The sequence below is a fragment of the Dendroctonus ponderosae genome, unplaced genomic scaffold (assembly GCF_020466585.1).
Source record: "Dendroctonus ponderosae isolate FM_Combo_2020 unplaced genomic scaffold, Dpon_F_20191213v2 Dpon_F_20191213_9, whole genome shotgun sequence".
Classification (NCBI taxonomy): Eukaryota; Metazoa; Arthropoda; class Insecta; order Coleoptera; family Curculionidae; genus Dendroctonus; species Dendroctonus ponderosae.
The window spans coordinates 1,255,225-1,282,470 of NW_026019116.1; the positions used below are offsets into that span (position 1 = coordinate 1,255,225).

At 36.8% G+C, this 27,246-nt stretch overlaps 1 protein-coding gene across 1 annotated transcript in view; it reads left to right on the forward strand.

Moving 5' to 3' along the window:
- Window positions 1-27,246, forward strand: part of LOC109537708 (discoidin domain-containing receptor tyrosine kinase B) — a 126,086-nt gene that overhangs the window by 39,740 nt on the left and 59,100 nt on the right. The window contains exon 3 of the mRNA XM_019904564.2: window positions 19,763-19,865. Coding sequence (XP_019760123.1) covers window positions 19,763-19,865 — 103 coding nt within the window. The remainder of the gene's footprint in view (window positions 1-19,762; window positions 19,866-27,246) is intronic.

Sequence of the window (27,246 nt, forward strand, 5' to 3'; positions counted from 1 at the left end):
TGTCTAACTTATTACTTTTAGGCTTAAATTTTGTGAACCATTCTTTTGCTAAGTTGTTTTTAGTTTTTTCTGCTATAGTGATATTATGCGGTTTAAAAATATTTTTTATTTTTGTCTTAGTTTCTGAAATACATGGTAATGACATATACTTGATTTCACCTTCTTTTTTCTGATTATAATTATTTATGTTGTTCCATTTTTATACAAAAACATTTAAATAAAATCTACAATTCCAATAAATGTATATTTTAGACAAGCTTATGATAGTGTCAGGGAAATATACACAATGAATTAGAAACAATACTAATCGCGTTCGTAAAAGTTCCAGGAGAATCTTCGGCAATGTGTACGCTTACGCTTGTGGTGATTTTTACAGTTTGGTTTCTGACTTCTTCAGCTTAGGAACCGCTGATAAAAACGTAAATATGAAAGGAAGTACTTGAGACAATTTCGTTCTGTTTAATGCCGAAAAAATCGCTTTTCAACCTCTTGTGGTTTGTTTGCAAATAATTTCTGAACACGGCGGGAGAAGATAGTTGCATCACTTTGTGCAGGCAAACCTCCACAGAAATCAGATTTTGACGAAACATGAAACCACGCACGCTCTATTTATTGTCGAGAAAAGCGTTCTCTCTTAGGGATTTGGTTGTATAGAATTTTTGAATTACGGCGGGTAAATTGAGTTGGAAAAGTCATTGCAAGTCTCAGTATTGCTCATTGCAGCCCTTAACTTTTGGAAAACGGGAGGAAAATAGTGGCAAGTTTCATTTTCAATAATTCTCAAAATCAAGCCCGAAACCGTAAAAAATCAAATTTTGGTAAAGCATAGAGCCGCGCTCCCTCTATTTATTGCAACGAAAAGCTCCTTCCAGTTTCGCACAGTTCGGACGTAAGAATTTTTTTAATAACTGCGATCAATTGAGTTGCAAAAGTCGTTGCCAGTCTCAGTTTGAATAGTTTTTGAAATTCAGCTCAAACCTGCAGGAAAACGAAATTTTGCTGGCACATAGAATGACATTGTCTTTCTCTATCTAGTTTTAGAAGCAGCGCGCTTCAGCATCTACCAGTTTGGCCAAAAGCAATTTTTGAAAAACGGGGGAAAATAGTCGTTAGTTTGGTTGTCAATAATTCTCAAAATTGGGCCCAAATCCGTAAAATAATTAAATTTTGGTAAATCATCGAGCTGCGCTCGCTCCATTTATTGCAGAGAAAAGCTCTTTCCAGTTTTGCACAGTTTGGCCGTAAAGAATTTTGTAATAACGGTGGGTCAATTGAGTTGCAAAAGTCGTTACCAGTCTCAGTCTGAACAGTTTTTGAAATTCAGCTCCAACCTGCAGAAAAACGGAAATTTTGATGACATATAGAATGACATTTTCTTTAGCTATCCAGTTTTGAAAGCTGCGCGCTTCAGCCTCTACCAGTTTGGTTAAAACAAATTTTCTAAAAATGGAGGAAAAATAGTCGCATGATTAATTTTCAATAATTCTCAAAATTGAGAACAAACCCGCAATAAAATCAAATTTTGATACGGCATAGGGCCGTGTTCACTCTATTTATTCCAACTGAAAGCACTTTCCAGTCTCACACAGTTTGAACGGAAATAATTTTTGAATAACGGCGGGTAAATTGCGTTGAAAAAGTCGTTGCAAGTTTCAGTTTGAATATTTTTTTAAATTCAGGCCCAAGCATGCAGGGAAGTGAAATATTTTCCTGAAGCTTTGAATGGCATTTTCTCTGTCTACTTTTAAATGCAACGCGCCTCAGCCTTTACCAGTTTGTTCATAATATATTTTTGAAAAACGGGGGAAAAATTGTCGCAAGTTTCATTTTCAATAATTTACAACATTGAGTCCAACCGCGTAAAAAAACAAATTTTGTTAAAGCATAGAGCCGCGTTTGTTCTATTTGTTCGAAATTTGTCGAATAAAGCGCTCTCTCATAGGGTTTGGTCGTAAAGAATATTTAAATAACCGCGGGTAAATAGAGTTGGAAAAGTCGTTGCAAGTATCAGTCTGAATAGTTCTTGAAACAAAGCCCAAACTTTCAGGAAAACGATTTTTTTCTGAAACATAGAATGGCATTATCTCTAACTAGTTTTGGAAGCAGCGCGCTTCAGCCCCTGCCAGTTTGGTCACAATAAAATTGTTAATAATTCTCAAAATTGGGCCCAAACCCGTAAAATAATTAAATTTTGGTAAGTCATAGAGCCGGATTTGCTCTATTTATTGGAAAGAAAAGCCCACTCCAGTTTCACACAGTTTGTCGCAAAGAAAAGCGCTTTCCAGTCTCACACGATTTGGTCGTAAGGAATTCTTGCATAACTTCGTTCAATTGAGTTACAAAAGTCGTTGCCAGTTTCAGTTTGAATAGTTTTTGAAGTTCAGCTCCAACCTGCAGGGAAACGAAATTTTGCTGACATATAGAACGACATTTTCTTTATCTATCCAGTTTTGAAAGCAGCGCGGTTCAGCATCTACCAGTTTTGTCAAAACAAGTTTTTCAAAAACGTGGGAAAAATAGTCGCAAGTTTAATTTTCAATAATTCTCAAAATTGAGCCCAAACCCGCAATAAAATCAAATTTTGATACAGAATTGGGCCGTGTTCACTCTATTTATTGCAACTGGAAGCGCTCTCTATTCTCACACAGTTTGGACCGAAATAGTTTTTGAATAACGGCGGGTAAATTGGGTTGGAAAAGTCTCTGCAAGTTTCAGTTTGAATATTTTTTTAAATTCAAGCCTAAATGTGCAGGGAAGTGAAATATTTTCCTGAAGCATTGAATGGTATTTTCTCTGTCCACTTTTAAAAGCAGCGCGCCTCAGCCTTTGCCAGTTTGTTTACAATATATTTTTGAGAAACGGGGGAAAAATTGTCGCAAGTTTCATTTTCAATAATTTTCAAAATTGAGCCCAACCGCGTAAAAAAATCAAATTTTGATAAAGCATAAAGCCGCGTTTGTTATATTTGTTCGAAATTTGTCGACAAAAGCGCTCTCTCATAGGGTTTGGTGGTAGAGAATGTTTAAAAAACGGCGGGTAAATAGAGTTGGAAAAGTCGTTGTAAGTATCAGTCTGAATAGTTCTTGAAACAAAGCCCAAACATTCAGGAAAACGATTTTTTTCTGAAACATAGAATGGCATTGTCTCTATCTAGTTTTAGAAGCAGCGCATATATATTTGCAAATAGTTGCAAGTTTGTGCTCAATTTTGAGAATTACTGAAAATTAAACTTGCGACTATTTTTCCCCGTTATACATATACATATACAAATATATATACATAAAAATACATGGTATCCCCCAAAAACATAAAAAAAGCAAATTTTGACAGAGTATAGAGCCGCATATGCTCTATTAAAAAAAATGTGCTATCAAGTATCATACCATTTGGTCGTAAATAATTTTGGAATAACGGCGGGTAAACTGAATTGGAAAAGTCGTTGCGTCGTCTGAGTTTTAATAGTTCTTCCAATTCAGCGGAAACGTGCAGGAAAGTGAAATTTTCCTCAAGGATAGAATAGCATTTTCTCTATCCAATTTTGGTAGCAGCGTGGTTCTGCCTCAACCAGTTTGGTCGCAACAAATTTTTGAAATACGGGGGAAAGTAGTTGCAAGTTTTATTTTCAATAATTCTCAAAATTAATCCCAAACACGCAAAAAAATTAAAGTTCGCTCTATTTATTGCAATAAAAAGTGCTCTTCAGTCTCACCCCTCACATAGTTTGATTGTAAATAATTTTTGAATAATGGCTGGTAAATTGAGTTGGAAAAGTCGTTGTAACTCCTAAGTCTCTGTTTCAATAATTCTCAAAATTTAAAGTCTCACTTTCCAATTGTTTTTCAATTGAGCCCAAGCCCGCAAATAAATCGAATTTTGACAAAGCATAGGCACAAGCGGTCTTCAGCTTCTACTAGTTTGGTGGCCAACAATTTTTTACAAACGGCGAAAAAGTTAGTCGCCAAAGTGGTTGCAAGTTTCACTTTCATAAATTATAAAAATTCAGCCCAAACCGGCACGGAAATCAAATTTTGCGAAAACATAGAGTGAAGTTCTGCCTGCTCATGTTCGAAAAAAGCGATGTGAAACTTCTACTAGTTTTACATTAAAAAGTTACTCGCAAAAGATAAAGTCTCTTTTGAGAAATTGTCAAGGTCCAGCTTAATCTTCAAAATAAATCAAGCTTTGTGAGAGCATCGACTAAGATGTGCTCTAATTATTACCACAGGAAGCACTTTTCAGCATCCGCCGGTTAGCTCATTCTTTTTTTTAACGGCGGGTCAAGCAGAGAGTATGTCTCCATTTTTAACCCTCCACTGACCAAAAAATAAAGCCAAAACATTGTCCGAAGAAAAAACAATATTTTTTGGCAAGTGGTTGACTAAAAACGCCCACCATTCCCGTAACTTGTTCCCGATCCAAATTTCCGATAATCACATATGCCGATGACTAGTGCCTGATAATCCCAGTGTTAACTTCAGGAACAAACTCCTGTAACAAGAAGAGGAAAAACAACCTTTAAAACTGTAAGGCTGTGTTGAGGGCAGGCAACCAATTTGTACTGTTATTATGAGAATGTTTTTAGCTTTGGAAATGATGAATGAGATAAATCGTAACAGTTTTTATCGCAAACTATCCGTGTACTTATCGGGAACATTAAAAATGACTGTGGCTTCCTTTCGGTTGGCTAATGACGGGTCATTGTCGTCGTATCGTGATGAAACCGCCATTTTGGCAGTCAGATGGGTCGTTTGGAAACATGCAATCCGGCCCCACAATGCGACCAAACAAACAGCGATTGGATATTGATAAGCTAATAGGGGTTTTAAGTGTTTTTTCGGCTGCCCCAAATTGATTTCCAAACGCGGGCTTAAACACAGTAATTTCATTGCAAAGTCATCGTTAATAACCAGCGATGGAAGGAAAAAACCGGCAGCTTCCTGCTACAGCCGCGACACATTCTCCGGAATTAATCTAACATGAAATGATTACATAAAACAATGATTAGATTGACCAACAGCCAGCTCATCGCGTAATTAAATTAAGAATGGCCCGATGGGTGGCATGCAGTTGCGTGTTTCCTGGATGGCCAATAAATTATCCAGATGGACCGCGAACGGAATCAGGCACGTAATTGAATGTCACTGTGAATTAATAACTGAAAAGCGAAAAGATTAAGACATTTTTCGTTTCTCGCATTGTTTCCGCACTTAATTTTTTCTCTATTTAATCGAACAATTTCCAAACAAAGCGTTTTAGATGGCAAGGCCCGATAATGCCCTTCATAATGGATGGGGATGAAAAGTAGCCCGGTGGGAGGTTTATCATATTTATTTTCTTGAATATATTTTCGCTCGTTTCTTGTACCTTTTAAAAGCTTTTGTGCCACTGTAATGTCTTTTGTTTACTAAACACGATTTTGCCTAAATAATGGGCCTTAAATCAACCGGTCCCGATTCAATCGAATTTACGTATTGTATTGCGTGCGGGATGGAAAAACGACCCAATTTTCGAGTTTCAACAAGTTATTGATGAGTAATCGGGGTGGAGACTGTATGACACTAGGGAGTTTTTAGGCCCCTTAATTGCAACACGTTTTACGTTATCTGTTATTCTGAGCATGCGCATTAGTAAAGAAATAAACGTTTACGGTATTAAAGGATAACGTGTTCCTTTATTTACGTACGAGTGGCGGTAACGTTAATAAGCATCATTTCATCTTAGCCACTTTTTGTTTAAGAACAATACAACTTGGAACACCTTATTTTTTAACACTGCGCATGATCACAATAAAGTTTAGCGTTTAAGTCCAACGTAACTTTAAGCAGCTTAAAAACTCTTTATTAGAGAGTTTTTAGGCCCCATAAAATTACGTTGGCCTTAAACGCTAAACGTTATTGTGATCATGAGCAGTGTTAAAAAAATAAGGTGTTCAGGCAAAAAACGCTAGGTGCGTTTTTTAGTTTTTGATACCGCGTTTGTTGCACTCTTAATCAAATAAACATCACTTTATTGTTTTTGTATCCCGTTTTGTTTGGAAAAGTTTTAAAGCTAGTTTAAGTTTGTATTGTTATTAAAAAAAAGTGGCTAAGATGGAAGAAAACATTGAAGCTGCCTTTCTGCACCGAAATTATTAGGGAGATGTGGATCACGATTTAATAAGAGACTTAATTTTACACGACATTTTTGACCCACCTCTGTTGCAAACCGAAGAGCTATTCTTAATTTAGAAAATATGGAGCCCAGACATCGCTTTATCAATTTTACGTTTCAGAAGGAATATATTCCAAACAAATTAAATAAAAATTCAAAATAAAATAGTTAGGTTATGGGTTAGAAGTTAGAACCTGTGCTTGCGATGTTAGTAGTGTTGCCAAAGTTCAAATTTGCCCAAACAATTTCACATAAAATCCGTAATTACGCAATAATGGCATAAACTAATCAATAAAAACGACTTATTTATATTTAAAAAGATTTCTTATTCTATTATAGCCGCTTATTTAATTAATAATATTAGAAATAAGTCAAATATGTCAACACCGTCGTCCTGCTTTTTAACGTGATGCTTATTAACGTTACCGCTACTCGTACGTAAATAAAGGCACACGTTATCCTCTAATAACGTAAACGGTTATTTCTTTACTAATGCGCATGCTCAGAATAACGGATATAACGTAAAACGTGTTGCAATTAAGGGGCTTAAAAACTCCCTATTGTCTAGAGCTCAGAAAGGTTAGTTTACTTTATAATATAAAGCCGACAACCCCAATTTTGGATTAGAGGTTGCAGTTTTCAAGGTGTTGAGCCAAACTGCCTTATCTTTAAGAAGTTATAACGAAAAATGTGCGAACGCAAAACACTGTTGAACTTCAAAAGTGTGTATTTTTCATACGGTTGAAAATCACTTAGTAATTATAAGAGCATTTTTGGAAGAGTGCGAGTTTTTTACTCATCGGGCTTTATAAGGAATTTTTAAACTTGAAACAGCACAGGTCTCCAAAAAATGAAACTTTTAGGAATCGTAGAGTGAAAGTCGCTCTATTTATTTCTGTGAAAAGCGCCCATAAATATTGACCAGTTTGGCGCAAATAATGCTTGAAAAACTTAGTGGCAAAAGTCGTTGCAAGTCTCACTTTGAGTAATTTTCAAAATTCAGCTCAAACCTTTAAAAAATAAAATTCCTAAGCAATATTTAGTAGAATGTTCTCTATATTTTGGAGAATAAATAGGCCCTTAAATATTTACGAGTTTGGTCAAAAATAATTTTTGAAGAACGGTGGGTGATTTTCGTCGCTAAGGTCGTTCCAAGTCTGGGTTTGAGGTATTCTCTAAATGCACCTTAATTCCTTAAAATCGTTATATTCTGCGATAACGTCTAGAAAAATGTGCTGTATATTTGGCAGAGAAACGCGCCCCTAAATTTTGGACGGTTTTTTCGCAAAAAATTTCTGAAAAACGGCGGAAAAAAATAGTGGCGAAAGTCGTTGCAAGTCTCATTTTGAATAATTCTCAAAAATTAGCCCAAACTTCTAAAACCCAAAAATTCTAATGAAATATTTCGTATAATATTCTGTATGCATTGGAGAATAAATTGCTGTTGAATGTTTACCAGTTTGTTCGAAAATCATTTTTGAAGCACGACGGGTGATTTTAGTCGCAAAGGTCGGTGTACGTCATCTTTTGAACGATTTTCAAAATTTAGTTAACGTCGTTAGAACCATTATATTCTGCGAGAACATCTAGTAAAACGTGCTCTATATACTGGCAAAAAAATCGCCCAAAAATCTTGATTAGTTTGGTCGCAAATAATTTTCGAAAACGGCGGAAAAAGTTAGTGGCAAAAGTCGTTGCAGGTCTCACTTTGAGTCATTCTCAAAATTAAGCTCAAACCTCTGCAAAATAAAATTCCTTTAGAACATTTAGAAGGATTTTCTGTATCTACTGGAGACTGAATCAACCTTAAATGTTTACCAGTTTGGGCAAAAACATTTTGTGAAAAACGGCGAAAAAACTTAGTGGCGAAAGTCGTTGCAAGTCTTATTTTGAATAATTCTCAAAATTGAGCTCAAACCTCTTAAAAAATAAAATTCTTGAGAAATATTTAGTGGAATGTTCTGTATATATTGGAGAATAAATAGCCCTTAAATGTTTACCAGTTTGGTCCCAACTAATTTTTGCAGAACGGTGGGAAAAGTTGGTCACAAGAATCGTTGCAAGTTTCACTTCGAGTAATTTTCAAAATTCAACCCATTCGCGATAAATGCGTAATTTGGAGCAAACCTGAAATGAATTTTACGCTATTTATTACCGCAAAACGCACTGTTTAGTGGGAACCGATTTGCTCAGAAAGAATTTTTGAAAAACTGCGAAAAAATGTGTACGCATTGGAAAACTGCAAAGCGTTGGCCCAAGAAAAAGTGTGTCTGTTTTTCGCGAACCGTTGACCCAAAGCCCCAACATTCAGTTGGGTTGGTCAAATTTCAGGTTGGTTGTTCGATATGCCGATGACTAGTGCTTGATAAGACACACAGAGACTCATGTTAGCTGTACAGATATTGGCGCACCCCTGCCAGGCAAAACCAGAGTAATTTTAGAATCGTAAAAACATAAATCAAACGAGATTTCCCTGGCGAAGCGGTAAAAGTAGCACATGTTAGAGCCAATATCGGCTATAGAAATGTCACGAGGCAATATATAAAGTTTCGGAGTGGTAGTTTTGTATTTACGACTATATCTTTATTCCGATTTGTTTCGGATTTTGGGCCCGGCCATAAAACCCGCCCGTCTAAATTCGATATAAAGTATCAGTGATTTTTTTATTTGTCCTGCGGAATGATCCTCATATAGAGGCGATATTGATGGCGGTGTAACGGCCGCAATACCGAACAGGTGAGGCGCCTTTATTGAGTAACTGGAGCCGGTTTTATTGAAAACGTTGGCATCGGGAAAAAAACGCAACGAACGAAGCAAAGAAGTAAAGAGATATCGTTATTGTCTTCCGCACTAGTTCCTTTTTCCATGGCAAATACTGAGCCAACTCTACCTAGATCGGACCGAATTGACTAAAAAGGTACTTATAAAATCGATTTAAGTTCGGGTTAAATTGAGTTTGCAAAGGTTCGGAGGTAAATCAAATTTTATATGCTGCGCTTCGGCACGGAATGCTCATGGAACTAGTTCGTCGAAGGACGCGGATCCACTTAAAAGGGGCAAAGTGTGCAGGTGAGAATGATAAATATTTTCTTGGCTAGTTTGCAAGATTTTCCAAATCGGATTCTCTCCTATTTGCCTGCGAATTGAATTGAACTTCATTCGAAACGACATTGCGAAAATGCGAATTGAAACTGGGCGCCGTATAATTAAAGACAACACGTTCAGTTTCCCCCAATTAACTGCACCGTGGCAACGTTTACTCTTAGCCGCTCCTCAAAATGGAACCGGCCGAATTCACTCAACAAAGGCCTGAAAGGTTCGCGTTCCATATGCCCATTAAGGTTTGCACCGAAATTTGCATTTGGTTTCCACGAAAAGGTCAGCCGTTTAATGGCTGCCAAACTCTCAACGAGTAAATGATCACTTTCCACCCATGGGCGTTAATAAGTTGGCGAGTTTGACACTGGGAAATGGCATTATCTGCGACAATTAATCACACCGGCACGATTTCAATTATAAATGTTATAATGCGGTTTCGGCGATGTCAAGAACTTCTGGCCTAGACAAGACTACTGCGTTCCAGACGTTGGTTTTCCTCCCTAAATTTACTGGATCTGTCGTTCAGTTGGCTCCAAACTCCAATGTACTAGAGTGGTTATTTGCACAGAATTTGCAACGCAGTTGCGACCGGAAATTTCAGAAAAGCCGGATTGTTAATACGGAGCCTCTAATTAACTTTTCGGCCGCTATTAATTAATTAAAACACCGGCGGCCAGTTGCGTTTAAATCAATTTTACACGCAAAAAACTCACCCCACGGTCTTTGTCGTCGTCTGGTGGCGTGCACTTGCACCATTAATATCCTTCAGCGCTTTTTATTATGAAAAGTCGATAAGCTATTTGGATATGGAACGAATGGAATAACTTACAATAACCGAAGAGGTTCCTTGCTGGCTGGCTGCCTGGCTGCCTGGCTGCCTGACCTCATTCTGAACATTCCTTTTCTTCTGTTGGCTCTTTTTTTGCCGTCATCGGGTTTTGAGACGGGCCTCGAAGGGAATTTGGTTCGAACGTTTTGCTAGCACGCATCTTCAGATCGCAACAAAATATTTGCCATTAATTTACCCGCCGTTTTCATGGCTTGCGACCAAACCAGCTGGGACTCAAAAGCGATTCTTTCGGCAATAAAAAGCGAGACTGCACCTATGTTCTCTCAAAATTTTCTTTTGTTGTAAGGTTCTACTGAATTTTGATTTTGAATTACTCAAAATGAAACAAGCACTTTTACGACTAATTTTCCCCATTGTGTCTCAGAAATAGTTTGCGCCCAAACCAGTGGAGATTGGACAGCATTTTTTTGGTACTAAATAGGCAAACTTCATTCCATGTTTTTGCAGAGTTGCAATTTCTTCAATATTTGCGCTGAATCTACACAATTGGGACCAAACCAGTACAAATTGAAAAACGTTTTTTCAGTCATTCATAGAAACAAATCACTATGTGAAATGGAATAAACGCTAAAAAAAATGTTTTCATGGAACTTGCACCGACTTTTGTGACAACGATTGCACCTGATATATTTTGTACTGTTTTGTTGTGTTTTTTAACTCGCTTTGTCCATAAAACGTCAATTTTTCCGTGGCAATAAAGCATATTTTGATTTGATTTGATTTTGTAATTTTATTCAATATTTGCGCTGAATTTACACAATTTCTTTCATTCCAGTCCAGATTGAAAGCCGCTTTCCGGCATTCGAAAGAAAAAAATCATTCTATGGACGCAAAAAAGTTGTTTCCTGGATAGTCGTGATGAATATACCTAGACATTTATTCAAATTTAGAGTGGCATCGACTTTTGGGTCTAACTTTTCCCGCTGTTTTTCAAATATTATTTGCGAGAAATCTAATGGAGATTCAAGAGCGTTTTTTTTTAACATCAATAGAGGAAGCTTTCGACCCTATGAGTCCCCTCAATTTTACTGTCTTGCAAGTTTGGGTCGAATTTTAAAAGAATTGTTGGAACCAAAGCAATACAAATTGAAAGCCGCTTTTCCGGAGTTCGAAAGAAAAAAATCACTTTTTTGATTGTGATTTTGAATTTAAATTTTTGCGGCTAACTTTTCCCCCTGTTCTTAAAAAAATTGTTACATACCAAACAAGTAGAGATTCAAGAGCGATTTTTCTGGCAAACATAAAGAAGGCTTCACTCTATGTTGCCTCAAAACATTATTTTCCTGCAGGTTTTGGGCTGAATGTTGAGAATTAATTACTGACAGTATAACTTGCAACCACTTTTCCGACGTTTTTCAAAAGTAGTTTGCGACCAAACCAGCTGTGATTCAAGAGCGATTCTTCCGGTAATAAAACGCGAAAACTACGCCTATGTTCTCTCAAAATTTTATTTTCTTGCAAGTTTCAGCTAAATTTTGAGATTTACCCAAAATGAAACCAGCACTTTTACGACAGACTTTAACAGATTGGACAGCATTTTTTTGGTAAATAGAGCAAACTTCATTCCATATTTCTGCAAAGAGTTAAATTTTCTTCAATATATGCGGTGAATTTATACAATTTCTCAAAGTCAAACTTTCAACGACTTTTGCCACTAGCTTTTCCCGTTGTTTTTCAAAAATTGTTCGTGACGAAACTAGTTGAGATTAGAGAGCGTTTTTTTCAGCTGTAAATGGAGGAAGCTTCACTCTATGATTCCACTCAATTTGTCTTGTAAGTTTGTGCTGAATTTTAAGAATTTTCCAAAATGGTATGGATTAAAGCGCGCTTTTCTCGCAGTAAATAGAGCAAACTTGACTTAAATTTACTTTTACGGCTAAATTTTCCTGCTGTTTCAAAAATTGTTAGTTTCCAAATAACCAGAGATTTTTGCGGCAAACCTAAACGCTTCACTCTATGCTTTCTCAAAATTTTCTTTTCCTGCAGGTTTTGGTCTGATTTTTCACAATTACTAAAAGTAAACTTGCAACCACTTTTTCCGCCGATTTTCTAAAATTGTTGAAAGAAAAAGCTGCTAGAAACTAAAGACCCTCATACTTAATACGATCTTAGACTCACACAAGGAAAATAAAACCCATTTACTCGACATAGGAAATAAAAACAATAACTAATCCTGCATAAAACCAGCGTTTCACTGTTGATAACTTACGACTTTTGGGGATAAAATCTGTAAATTCCAGCACATTTAAGTGTGCAAACGTAATTATCGCCTTGTCCACAAAGTGCACAAAGCGCGCAAAAATCGTTTTCTGGGATTTGCAACAAAACATAAAACTGCCCGTTTATTCTCATTTAAAATGAAATCCATTTTTCGCACGTACGCTCGTATTTCACTGGCAAAAGTTTCCCCGGTACCAGATATATTTACACACAAACACATACAGAACAGCAGCCAGCCAACAGTTTAAAATTTATCTCGTTCTACCCGCGGATTGCAACAAATAGTGTTTGGGGCGACGAAAAAACCCAGGCAAAGATATGGAAAACCGAGGGACTGAGTGCATTATAAATCTGCAGCCAAATAAGATAGAGAAAGAAATGCAAACGGGCTCGTTTGCGTGGAAATCAACGGTGTTTTCACGGAAAGCGATGAGATATGAGGCTGGGCGGGAAAAGTTGCAGGAATTGCCCCAACAACACTTCAAATTAGGTCAGTCAAATGCGCTTTTGTCTGTTGTAACCAAGGGCCCGGACCGAAACGAAATAACTGTTCCGTTCCGGTTTCAATCCAAGGCAAAATTTAAAATTCCGGTTCCGTTACGGTTCCGGTTAAGAAAATAATTTCCAATTCGGTTCCGTTCGGTTCCAGTTTTTTTTGGTTCCAAAATCTATATATAACATCGAAGACAAAGATTATCTAATTAGGAATCTCACTATCTTTTTCCTTGCTTGTTGTATTATACAAGATTATGTATTATACAATATATTATATTATTAATTATTCAATATGTATTATACAACATCGGTATTTTTGTGCGTTAATATAGAAGTTCTAGGTATCACGTAATTTTACGAAACGAGCGCAGTTTTTTTCTAAGTTTAATTAATTAAGTTTTTTGTTTTGACATATAAAGTGAGTATTTATGAGGAAAGTAAATAATAGTGACTTCTCAGGTTAGTAGTAAAAAAATATTTTTTTCCAATTTTGACTGATAAAGTCAACACTTTTGACACTTTTCAGAACTGATAACAGTGACAAAACGTTCTACTTTTCGTAACCAATTGCGAAAAATAAAATCTTGCGAACTGGTGATGAAAAGATACCGGTTGCGACAGTTTTACAAATTAGCAGTTAATAAAACATACATAATTCACTACTTTTACTCAAAATTCAAAAAAATAAAAAAAATGTGTAACGAATGAAATATTGCCAGGCAGTTGCGGGCGAAAATTAGTAATATAGCCTTGTAATTCATGTTAATTTTGCGCTTATCAATGTCTTAAAATGTTTAATTTCCGGCTGCCTAGAGTATTTATCTATATGATTTTTCATAGTAGATGATGACATTTTACACAATTACGTACCCTCCTCAAAAAATATCTTATATCAAGAAACATTACATAACTGAATTACCTACCTTTATTGACATCTTACACAATTTGCAAACAGATTTATCTTCTATATTAATGAAGTCAAACTGCCCGTGAGCAACATTTGTTATTTTTCGACCCATAATTGTAGGTATCAGTAAGCGCATAGATTATAACCGTGTAGAGTTATTTTTGTTTTGTAAATGTTGAGGATGACAACTTTTTCATTTCTAAATTGCGCAGGCGCACTGTGCTGTGAAGAGGCAATTAATCGGTAGGATTTTAGGTACTCAAGTTATCCTCCCTTTGACGGCGTCGCGGAGCCGACTATTAAAACGATTCCAGGAACTAACTAAAAGAAGTGCCGACCCTTTATTGACCAGAACACAGAAACGTAATTTTATATTCATTTGCTCTTCTAAAATGTACAGTAATTTCTTTCAATCGTTACAAGCAGAACCGAAAAAACCGAAATAAAATATTTCGGTACCGGTTCAGCACCTAACAGTGTGTTAATATCAAATATGGGTTCCGTTACGGTTCCGGTCAAAAAAAAACGGTTCCGTTCAGGCATTGGGTCCATATCGGTTCCGGTCCGGGTCCCTGGTTGTAACGCTTAGTTTCTGCCTGTTCGTTTATAGCATGCTCATGTTCTAGGTATCAGTTTTTAACTGATCAGCAAATTGGGAGTTTGTCCTGCCATTCTCTTCAAGCCAAAGCTTCCTGGCCGTACTTGACCTATGAAAGCTTTTTGGCTTTAATTTCATTATTTGAGAAGCGTCTGCAAACTGAATTTTTCGCTAGTACTTTGGTAACTCCAAAGTAAACCGTTCAACTAGATTGTAAATTACAAAGGTAAAATCTAGTCAAACGGTGGCAAGTCTGGAGAAGGCGCAGGCCACCCCGTCTTTGTTAATTTCTCAAAGCCTGACTAGTACAAAGGCCAGCATTTCATGGTGTTGACGCAATGACATTTCCCATAAGACAATATTTATAGGATTTTCGCGCATCGGCAAATGCCGCCTGACAAATAAATAAATTCGGCAGCATCGGTGGCAAATGGAATCTGAATCCCAAAAATTTCTGTTTGATACCCCAGTCAGAAATTTCGTTTATTTTCTTATTTCGCTACTTGGAAGGGCTCGATGTCACGATATTGACACGCTAAACCCGCAAAAAATGAGCTTTGGAACGAGCTGAATGCCGAAACTGGCTGGTGACTTGGTTAGTTTGCTTTTAATTGTCCTGGGGATTGACGCGTTTACTTCAATTTTACACAAATTGAGCTGAAAAACGTCGGAAAAATGATAACGAATGAAAACGTATTCCCATTGGCTTGTCCAACCAGTATATTTGCTTGCGGACAGCGCATATCTTTTAAACTAATCAAAATAGCTGAGTAGTTAAACCTACTAAAATGATGTGGTTTCAGCTATGCCTAACCTATAAAACGTAAGTAACAAACATGCAGAACGCGCCTATAATAATCTGTTGATTTTCACTTGCGATCCGTTATTTGTCCGTTCAATATTGAGAAGTGTCCATTAGAATCGGAATAAATCAAGGCTTTTAATGCTTGATAATGACTGTCATTATCGGAGCGGCATAACTCAAATTTAATCCACTAAAGCTACATTAACTCGATTGCTCAATTGTGCTTTATCAATAGACATATTTGGTGCCAGCCCATCACATCATTTGTACGTGTAACGACACACAATTCGAACACATTAGGAAAATTGATAATGAATTATTTACTTGGTTTGGCGTTTTTTAATTAATCGAATGAGAGAGCGATTTTCAATCGCTCAATTCAGTCGGCTGTAGCTCCTCTCTATGAGGATACAGAGTGAGAGACGACCCATTAAAACCGAAGTAATTTGTATGTAAATTCGCAGAAAACAGCGCGCGTCTTCGATTAAACGGCTTAAGACGCACAAACAACTTCCATATTAAACCCGGTGAGAATGTAACATCGTCAGACTAATCTTTCAGCTTCACGAAACTCAAATAAAGCCCCCTCTTCATTTTACGTTTGGCAGTTTCACTTAAAAGATTAGATAGATGTCTATGTATCGAGTCTTGATTTACATTTTCCGCCGGATTTATTGGCCTAGTTTCACTTGGCTCTCGAAAAATTGCTTGCAAATTCAATATTTTTTTCAACGGAAAAACGACCCATTGTGTGTTTTCAGCTGCGTGCCCAAATGTTGCAAATTCAATTTGCGTGCAGTTTTTTTAAATTTTCCAATGTTTGATCGCGATTAGCTCTGCTATTGGTGCCAGCTAAATGCATTTTCTACCTCACTGACTGTTAACATCCGCTTCTTTGGCCTGCTTTGATGCTTTGAGCAGTTTCTCTGGCTGTTTAATTGCAGAAAACAGTGTGTTATTCCATCCCAAACACTGCCAATAGATCACGATCGTTAACAAATCTTTAACGTTCGGAAGACCGTTTCCCTTAAACGGTGACGCTGATTTAATCGGGGACTTAGCGAGTTGAGACCGTTCAAATCGTTGAAACTCCCCCCGGTGGACGACAAGTAAAAACGTTTTACCACTTGTCCAATTCTAGTTAAGAAAACCCGAATTTCCACGTCACAATCGGAGGAAAATCGCTTTTATAAAGTTGCGAAAACGGTCACGAAAATTGGCCCGAAATAAAATAAAAAGAAACTGTGTGAACTCCAATGAAGGCGTAATCGATTTTTATTGGGGTAGGTTTTTCGGATCGCATCCCAGTCAATTTCAACTCGTCAAACAAGGGTTTCACGTTTAATACTAATTATCCTAGAAGTTACTAACCTTTATACAGCTAGAACCATAAAGCCGAAAGTTGGATAAGAAACCGTGGAAGTTCAAGAGCGGATATCTTCGAAATGGTCAAAAATTGTTTAGTGGACGTAAGTAAGTTTTTTACAGAATATTTGAAGCACTGTCTTCGGTTTCCGAAGATTTAAAAAAATCGCAACCTTTAGAAAGTAAGAGGGAAAAATTGGAAATTTTCTAAGCTGTGTTCAAGAGCGCGTCTCTCTAAAACGGTTCAAAACTGCTAAGTAGGCGTAAGCATCTTTTCTAAACAGAATTCAGAGAGCTGCATTTTGTATTGTGAGTCCTATGTAAAATACCTATTCTTTAAAATGTTAGGAGCAAAAAGTTGCAATCAAAAGCGTCTTTCTCCAAAACGGTTCAGCATTGCTTAGTAGTCATACGCATCATTCTGAAAGCGCATCTTGAGAACTGTCTTCTACTTATCAGATTTTATCACAAATTCCTAGTCACTAAAAAGTTAGGCGCTAAAAGTTTGAAGATTTGGAGAACTGTTGCATTCAAAAGCGTCTTTCTCCAAAACGGTTCCAAATTGCTTAGTAGTCATTAGCATCATTCTGAAAAAGTATCTTGAGAACTGTTTTTACTTATCAGATTTTTTCACAAATTCCTAGTCTCTAAAAAGTAGGAGCTAAAAGTTTGAAAATTTGGAGAAATGTTGCTTTCAAAAGTGCCTTTCTCCAAAWCGGTTCAAAATTGCTTATTAGTCCTAAGCATCATTCTGAAAGAATATCTTGAGAACTGTCTTTTACTTATTAGGTTTTATCACAAATTCCTAGTCTTTAAAAAGTTAGGAGCTAAAAGTTTGAAGATTTGGAGAACTGTTGCATTGAAAAGCGGATATCTCCAAAACTGTTCAAAATTGCTTAGAAGTCATAAGCATCTTTTTGAAAGAGCATCTTGAGAGCTATCTTTTACTTATCAGGGTTCATCACAAATTCCTAGCCTTCAAAATGTTAAGAGCAAAAACTTTGAAAATTTGGAGAAATGTTTCATTCAAAAGCGGCTTTCTCCAAAACGGTTCAAAATTGCTGAGTAGTCATAAGCATCATTTTGAAAGAGCATTTTAGAACTGTCTTTTACTTATTAGGCTTGGTCAAAAATTCCTAGCCTTTAAAAAGATAGGAGCAAAATGTTGGAAAATTTAGAGAACTGTTGCGTTCAAGAGCTCATCACCTTCAAAACGGTTGAAAATAACTCAGAAGTCATAAGTATATTTTTGAAAGAGCGTCTCGAGAACTAACTTTCATTCATTAGAATTTGTGATAAATTGCTGGCCTTTAAAAAGTTAAGAGCAAAAAGTTGGAAAATTTGGAGAACTTTTGCGTTCAAGATCGCGTGCCTCCAAAACGGGTAAAAATAGCGCAGTATTCACACGTATCTTCTTTGAGGAGCATGAGCTACACTTTACTGATTAGGTTTTGTCACAATTTCCTAACCTTTAAAAAGTTAGGAGCAAAAAATTGGAGAATTTAGAAAACTGTTACGTTCAAGATCGCGCATCTCCGAAACGGTTGGAAATCGTTTAGCAGTCGTCAGAATATTTTTTAAAGAGCGTTTTGAGCACTGTATTTTATCTGTTGCCTTTGACCTAAATTCCCTAACCTTTAAAAAGTTACCCGCCAAAATGTAAGCAATTCACCATTCTTCAGGTATCAAACCGCATACACTTAACCCGTTCTAAAAGTCACTCTGAACAGTCGTAATGGCTTTTTCCAACAATATCTAAAGTACTGTCTTTCTCATAATTGCTTTAGATTTAAAGTGTGCACCAATCCACAATGTGTTGTTTCAGTTTAGTTATTTCCAAAAAAAAACACGTCACTGTTCGTCCAAAGCACCACAATTGGCCATTTCAGGATTAAACCGAACTGTTATGGAAAACTGTAATAAACGACCGATGTTAAGCGAAATGACAGAATTTGGCGGTCGGTTTAAATTGAATATTTCTGACCGGTTTTATTTCAGGGCTTCCAAACGCCCCCAGGAGAGCCATCGGGGGGACGTTTTTAATAAGCAAATCGATAGCAACATTTTCCATTAAACTCCATGGAAGCGAAAAGCCGACTTCCATCGCCAGACTGACTGAAATAAGACCGTGTAATCACTTTAAGTTTTGTAGTTTCACTTAAAAGATTAGACGTTTACGTAAACGTATTTACACTTTATAAAGTTTCCTTTTCGGGGGCGACACGCAAGGATTGTTTGCGCCAGTGGCGTCACACATCGACCCACTGAATAACACATTAACCGACCCATTTTCCGCACCCCCCGCTTTTATTATGTGGTTTAAAATTTAACTATAACTGGGGGGAATTAGGTAAATTAATATTTATGAGGGCGCGAGGGGGCGACGTTTTCATTTTCAATTTTCCACATTGGGGAGAACGGTTGGATAATTGAATAAATTGCCCTCTGTCAAGCTTCAGTTTTCAAGCGTCGCTTTAAATCGAATGAAAAATGGAGAATATTTTCGGAAACATTGTCGACCCATTTTTTCCCATTAAGTGTAACAAGTGGAACGGATCTGTTTTGCCAAAAGCAAATCGACTAACTTTCGAAGGCATTTCGAATTTTCCATTAAAGGAAAACTTGATTGATATATAAATGACAACGACTGCTGTACAAATGGCTTCAGAACCTCCCTTCACAACCCCAGTTTTCATTGTTTTCAACTGCGTTGAGTTCTAATTCGTTTTGGAACCGTGGAAAAGTAGCCCTCCTTCACTCTATTGAAAAGCGGAGGTTCTTCAAATTTTGAGATCAGGAAAAATCAGCGCGCAACCTTCCAAACTTTCACTTTGATTTTTTCGGCGGAATGAATTTGCTTGTAATAATGCTTATGCACGTTTGACATTGTTATACATTCCAAGCTTTGAAGACCACAATTCCAAAACTAACCATAAATACGTTGAATCTCTGCTTAGTCAAGTCTTGTGTATCGGTATCGCACTTCTTCAAACGAGCCCAAGCTGGCAATGTGGGCAGTTTTTTACAATAATTTAATTAAACCTCCATTAATATTGAAAAGGTGCGTTTCCAGCATTTCATATAGTTAATAATATTTTTTGCCGGCACATAAATCCGGTTTACACGTACCGTTGTTGATTGGCCAATTTGGCATAATGTCGGCATATTAAATTCCGAATATTTCAGAGCGGATATTAAATATTGTCCAGCATAAACATTCTAGAACATACTGTTTGTTACATTTATATTCAATTTTCCGTTTTTGTGTTGCAGCCCAATGCAACGAGCCCTTAGGCATGGAATCGGGCATCATTCCAGATGAAGCGATCACAGCCAGTTCTTCGTACGTGTCGAATGTGGGACCGAAGAGTGGCAGGTGAGTGAGTCTCTTGAGGTCAAACCTCCGTATGCATCGGACAGGAAAAATAGGAAATGTTCGAAAATAACAATTACGCAAAACGCGGCCCCATTGTTGGGAATGTTTCGCTATTATTTGCCGTTTATAATCGAGCCATATTTTGCTGTTAAATTAAACCATACGGTGTTCCACTAAATTCAGTTCCCTTTTGTTCGCAATGCCCGGCAAAACAAGTTTTTATGCGCTCGAAATGTAATATTTAGCAAGTATTTCAATGGGGAATTGATTGAGGTGCAAGCGAAAGAAGGGGCTGAAATTTCGCACAATGTTTGTTTAGCAGTGGTGGACTGTGTTGAGGTTTATTCGGGAAACTTTAAGCAGAAACTATTCGAAGGATGACTTAGAAGACTTCAACACTCAATGGACTTAAAACGCTTCGCTGATGGTTGGAGATATTACCAACCGAAACGTTGGGATAAAAACATGTTTGTAAGATAGTAGAGGTGCGAATAAACCATCCGACAACCAAGATTAAAATGGCGTGGTCCGGATTTTCGCCAGGGGCTTCAAAGTGGAGGAAAAAAGAGAAAACTTTTCAGGCGTTCATAAATGAACCGTTCCATCTGTACTTTGGTAATGGGTGTTTTTTTCCTTGAAATTTCCGCACTCAGATGCGCCCAAAGTTCCTCTAATCGGCTCTGGACAGTTCAGGATGAAACAATCCTGCCGCGTTGCCTGCATTACACACGTCCAATTTCGTGCGCCCTAATCCCGCAACTGGGCGCCTAATTTTCCTGCCAGTTCTGACAGCATGTAATTCTCTTTGTTTTTCCGTGTACAGACGGAATATTTACCGGAGTTTTTCAATGCATCCAAAAAACCGCTTTGATGCCCACCTGAATGATTCCTAAACGGAATTGTTTCACTAATTATTGATTATCACAGGTATATTGTTTCCAGAGTCTGCGATGTTGATTAATCTGCCGAAACGGGTTATTTATTGATTTCGCAAGACTGCAAGCACATTCGAGATAAATATAATAAACAGGAAAACTGCCACTGAGTAACAGTAGGAGCGCGAAACTAGTTTCATTTAAATCAGTTCGAGCAAAAGGCAAAACATTTTCATTCCGTAGTCGATTTTCCAATTCCAGCACGTTTTGTTGCATGGACTTTTTCAATTTAATTGAGTCGTTCTGTTGCGAAGGTTTTCGCTCTCGGGCTTTGCTTAACAGCGCGCTTTCCTTTATGAAAATCCAATTAGGCTGATTATTTAGGCCGTTATCACTTTTTGCGAACATATCTACTTGTTGCAGAGAACATTCCCAATCTGGGCCGTGTAGATGAAGAAATTTATCAAGATAACGCCGAAAAAATACCGCTCTGATTTCAATTGTTTCCTCAATAGGCCTGCATGTTGTGTTATTGACACCGATCACGATTAATTATCAGGAAATAGTGTTCTTGCCATATGGGCCAATTCAGACCGAAAATAGCGGCGGAAAGTCGATGTTGCGCTAATTTGGTTCAACCAATTGCGGCCCCCTTGTCCACAAGCCAAAATACTGTATTGTTTTCAAATCGGAATATTTGTCTAAGCGATTAAAACAGTCCACTCGAATTTGTTTAATAAATTAATTAGCTTTAGACAATGTTTATTAACATGGAGCTTTGTTTGTAGCGGTTCTGTCACATGCAATAAACTGTTTAGAATTGATATCGCTGTCGGATCAAGGATAACTGACGCATTGGCGGTTTGGAATTTTTTGAGATTGAGATGAATTTTTGTGTAGTCTGTAACCATTTTCCTGGGTCTCGCCCTATTTTCTTTTGTTGTCGCTCTCTGAGTTGATGAGTTATAACTCATTTACTAAAGTGGATTAAAGCTTTACGAGGCCCGAGACTAAAATTTTAACATATGAAAAAAAGGTCATCAACATTTTTTATGAGTAATGTTTTACCACTTGTTGTACAAACAACTAAAAAAGTCACTTCATGTTTTAACTCATAATTTTAGTAACGCTTTTCCAGCGCGCAACGACAGTGAGTTACTACGAAGACGCGTTGAGTTGGCGCACCAAGCCTTTTGCGCAACACTGCGCCCAGGCTGTTACAAAGCATCCAAAGTTGCAAGGTTCTTGTATTTTCGAATAATTTGAGACTAATTCTCTGACAATTCTGAAAATGTTTAAAGCTCTCTCTTGTTAGTTACAATATTTTGTAAATTGGGGTGCTGAAGTTCCTTTACAGATTTGAACGACCACTTTGAACATTGCCTATAAAATTATCCAAAGCCCCAATTTTTTTTGGGGATTTGAAACTGGTTATTCCCGTCCCAACATGCAAAGATTCAATGCTCCCTCCATGCTCTTTGGAGAAGACCAAAGTTTAAGAGATTTCTGCAGCCGACCAAAGAACTTTCAAGTATCATTTTGAGTTTGGAGCCTTGAGATTGAATATATGAAAGAAATTTGGAAAGTTGTCCCTCTTTTGCAACTATGAGAATGTTGCAACAATACGAAGTTTGCAGTTTGAACAATACGAATTTTTAAAAATCGTAATGCACAATGAATAGTTGGTCCATTTTTGTTTTAAAATTCATATGAAAACGATGAAATTTTTTAATGATGTTCCAAAATGTTCTCTTTATAACCAGTGCCTTGTTGACAATTTCTGAAAATTTCATCTATCTACTAGACAGTTATTGGAAATCATAAATACTATCTTATAGGAATAAGGTTAATCCTTATTTTAATACTGCAATAGCTTTATTTCTTTAACAAGATGATAGTTATTGGAATGTCTAGTTCACTGCTTTCAGTTCTAACACTGTCTAACCTAACCTCTGTGTCTAACCTTAAATAATTTAATTAACGTTACGGTGCTGTCTGTATTATTTACCTTTTTTGGATTTTGGGTGCTGTTTGAGCATTTCTGCGTAATTGTTACAATGGAAGCCGCAGTCTTAGGCGGAGCAAGTAAAAATTAAATTGACTACTTAATTTTGCACCATCTATTTATAAAGAGACATGGTTATGAAAACCAGGAAAGAAATATATTTATTTAGAACAAATGACCTACGAAGAAATAAAACTTATTATTAAAAATATTTTTCCTCTTATAATCGCATCATGTTTTTGGATTATTTCCCATCCCTGGGGATTGATAATTGGATTAACGTTAACGGAAAATTCCTTTAATAAGGTGACATCATCCTCGTAAGTGAACATTCTTATTTTCGATCATTTTGAAAAAGTTATCTGATTGAAAAAAACATGTAGGTATTTGAAACTGGATTACTTATATGAGGAGCTTATTTTCAAAACCCAATTTCCAAAAGTTTATTTGATTTGCAGAATTACGCTTTTTCTAAATCTAGCAAAACAAATGGAAATATAAATTCATCTTCGGTGCCAACAGGAACTTTGGTAACGTGACTATAAAATCCAATGGGAAATTTTGCTAAAAAAATTGGATTATAGTTAGAAAGAAAAAAACGAAAAAAGAAAATGCGTTTTGAAAGTAAAATTGTATTTTATAGCGTTTTGAAAAGAAATTTAAGGACTTATTGCTTCTTGAAAAAAAAGCTGAAATATTGTGTTTTCTTATTTCTAAGAAAATTTACTCTAGACTTCATAGGTTAGAAAGAACACTTCACTACACCTTCACCCCGCAACTCAATATTTTTTAGTTTTAAATCCTTTACTTTATGGGTTAACGGTAACAGATTCATTTTTACATTCCCCATTTGCACTCCTTTCTTCATAATAGTCATAAACATTTTTGAGATGTATTTTTAGTTTTGCTATTTTTTTCTCTTTTAATAAAAACCCTTTTCATTTGACTGATTCCCATAAGCTTTTCGCAATTAACGTCGCTCATTTTCTTAACATCATAAGGGTTGTTCTGGTTTACTCCAAGCTTTCTTACGGTTCCAACCTCTTCCAACAGCAGTGCCTATGTAATTCTCCATTGTCTCCATTTCCAAAAACTCTTTCGCAGCACACCGTACGTAACAATGAATACACAAAGTCTTTGCAGAAATTGCGATTTGAAACGAAAAATGTAGAAATTACGGTTTGATGAAAAACATTATTGCAGATATTGCGTTTGAAAAAAAAATACTAAAATTGTTGGGCGTTTTACATGGCAGAAATTGCTATTTGACTAGAAATTCAAGTGGCAATCGAAAGAAATGCTCGCTGCGAGTGGAACGCCATCTCTATTTCAGTAGCAAATATTTTTGGCAGAAATTGCGTTTTGAAAATAAACTCCTCATATAATGAAATAACTTGTAAGCGGACGTTAGAAATAGCAACTGCCAGTATAAGGTAGAAATAAAGCGTACAGTAGAGAGTTAATAAGGACATGCAGTAATAGATTTAGTGGTACTTTGACACAAACCCCTGCGCAATTGAGTCTAAAATTAAGGGATGATGTAATGATACTATTCTGTGCTAATTTTGCAGCCATACTGTACAGCTTTGTTTCTACCTTAAACTGGCAGTTGACATTTCTTGCGTACGCTTGCAGGTTATTTCATTGTATATAGAACCTAGCTTATATTTCCACACGATTTTCCATTGAAACAGTTAAGACAAACTGCTCAAACAGCTTCCAATATCCGAGAAAAAGGTAAACAATACAAAGCCAACAACGTAAAGTTAATTTAATTCTGCAGAGTTAGGTTAGATACTTTTAATATTGAAAGCAGTGAACTATACATCCCAATCACTATTATTCAGTTAGAGAAATAAAGCTAATGCGGTATTAAAGTAAGGATTAGCCTTATTACTGCATGGCAGTATTTATAATATCCAATAAATCTCTAGCGTCGCTGCACAAATAGCACAGAACAGTATCCTTATGATAGGATCCCTTATTTTTAGACTCAATTGCGCAGGCGTATGTGTCAAAATACCACTAACTTTATTACTGCATGTCCTTATTGACCATCCAATAGCGCTCTACTAGCTCTGCTTTCCGAGCTAAGAATATTTAGACATAAAAAGTCGCGACTCTTATTGACTTTTTTTGGTCAAAATTTGAATGTCTCTCGCAAGTCCGTCAATCGTAGTCTCAGTGTCAGAGTTACAGACGTTTGACTCTAAAGATGCAGAAAGTTTTATAAAAATCGCCCTGAATACTGATTTGTGTCAGCTTAGTAAATATCAAATCTAATGAGAACTTTTGGCGCTGAAGTTCCGGCCAAATTCCTATGGACGATGGTCTAACACGAAAAAAATCCGACGGTTTCAAGCTATCCAAAAACGCTATTCTGGTGTCTTTATCAAAAGTGTTTAACTGCCGATTACGGTTTGTTCTTGAAACTGTCCACTATTGATTGGCATCATTAATAAACCAGCTTGAATAAGTCATTTAGTGTCAAAGCCCCATTACGGGAGGCCAAATAATGCAGCTGATGAATCTTTAATGTCTTGGCAATGTTGACATCGCGTCAGTAATGACCATCACATGACCATTACGGGCCCATTTAATGAGCCCGCCCTCGCCTTTGAACCCGATATTCATCCGGCAAAGAATCATCCTGCTGCAGGACGATGGGCGGGCAACAGTCGCCCATAGCGCCTGCTTTGTTCGCCACCCCGGCCCGCATACGAATGTGTTTTGAGATGTAACATAATAGGCCTACATTGAATGTTATGTTGCCGTCATAATACTAACGAGTATGAATAATTGATAAGGGCTCGAAGGGCGGCTCAATAATCATTTGTAATGCCGAATTAGGCGACGCGGGACTATGGATTCTACAATGTCGGCCACTAGTGACTGGATGATATTGTTTAGGGACTTTAGGGTGACTTTATCGGCTAAGAGTTCAGCTTTTTGGGCTTATTATGATAAAACGCACACGAAAAGCGCCTTTTCTTTAGCAGGTTTACAGTAAATAGACTAATGAAACGGGTGAGATTCGGGGGGAGTTCTTCTAGAAACACGGCAGGCTTTTGTATAAGGCAAGCGGCCAAGTTACCCTTGCACAATTGCACACAGCAATTTTAACACATTTACAAATTCCCTTCAAAAAAGGCCAACTTCAATTTTCGAGCGGTGTATATTTGCTAAGCGTGTTGACGTCACCTACATGTAAGGCATCGGGCTGGCGCTACTCATCAAACTAGGCCTGGGTAACACTGTGCTGAGTTGTTGACCCTTTCTGAGTTAATGAGGGTTAACTCATCGCTTATTGACTTATATATCATTTACCGATGACCGAAACTGGAATTTTTACATTAAATTTTGAAGAAACCAAAAAAACTTGTTTCTGTTTTGTCGCAAATTCAAAGGTAAAAACGGTATTGGAGGTATTGGAAAAAGACGAAAGAAGGCCAAACTATAAAAACGACGAGTTTTGTTCTAAAACCGATCTCTTAATTTTTTTGCAAAGAAAGCTCTCAGTTAGCCAATATTTTAAAGTAAAACGTTAGGAAAAATCGCGTTTTTCTGCTTAGAGATAGTTTTGTTTAGAAATATTAACCTAACATTGAAGAAACCGGAATTAAAAAAAAAACTAAATTATTCACGGCGACGATGGTGGCGAGTTTTCCAAATAATTGTTTATAAACTTTTGATTTTAGAGTTTGATTATAAAGTTTCGCTTGTTCTGTTCAAGGAAATATTTTTGGAAAAACCCAGAAAAAAATTATTAGGGTTCCCATTTTTCGACGAAATGATGAGTGTTCCAACAACATTTATTTTATAATTTTTCACAGAAAATACCTGAAGATTGTCAGGATTTTTACATAAAACTAGGAAATAAAGCGTTTTTACCCAGAAAAAAATTATTTAAAAAACTTTGCTGAAACTGGAAAGAATTGAAATTTTAGAGGAACTTTAAAAATCTTCAGTGCGATGAGAGTAAGCGAATTTTTCAATTGATTTTTTGTAAACTTTTGCACTCTGGTTTCTTTTTTCGACAGAGACGAAAGATAACCTTAATTACTTTCGGTGAAAAACCAAATAAAATAATTTGGTTTTTGTGCAAACTTCGAAGCGGAGAAGTTTTTCTAAAATTCCCTGAAAAGCGATGCATGAGGCGAATTTTGTAATTTTTGGCTGAAAATACGCCATGATTGTCAAGAAACTTTTAGTTTTGTAATCGGTTTTTGAGAAAACCTTAATACGTACTTTTGCTACTGTTTTCGATGGCGGAAGCAACACTTTTACCCATTACAAATGTTCGTTATCCCGTGTGGAAAGTACTAAGGCCCATTTTCATCAAGCGATCTTGAACCAGTTTAACGTCTGAAACTCAGTTTGACGCGCGAAACGGATTTCACCAGAGCCTTAAACTTAGTTTGTGCTTAAACGCGTTTAAAGAAACGAACTGGCCGATTTTGGGCGTTTATAGCTTTAAACGCCGTTTAAAGACTTGATCTAA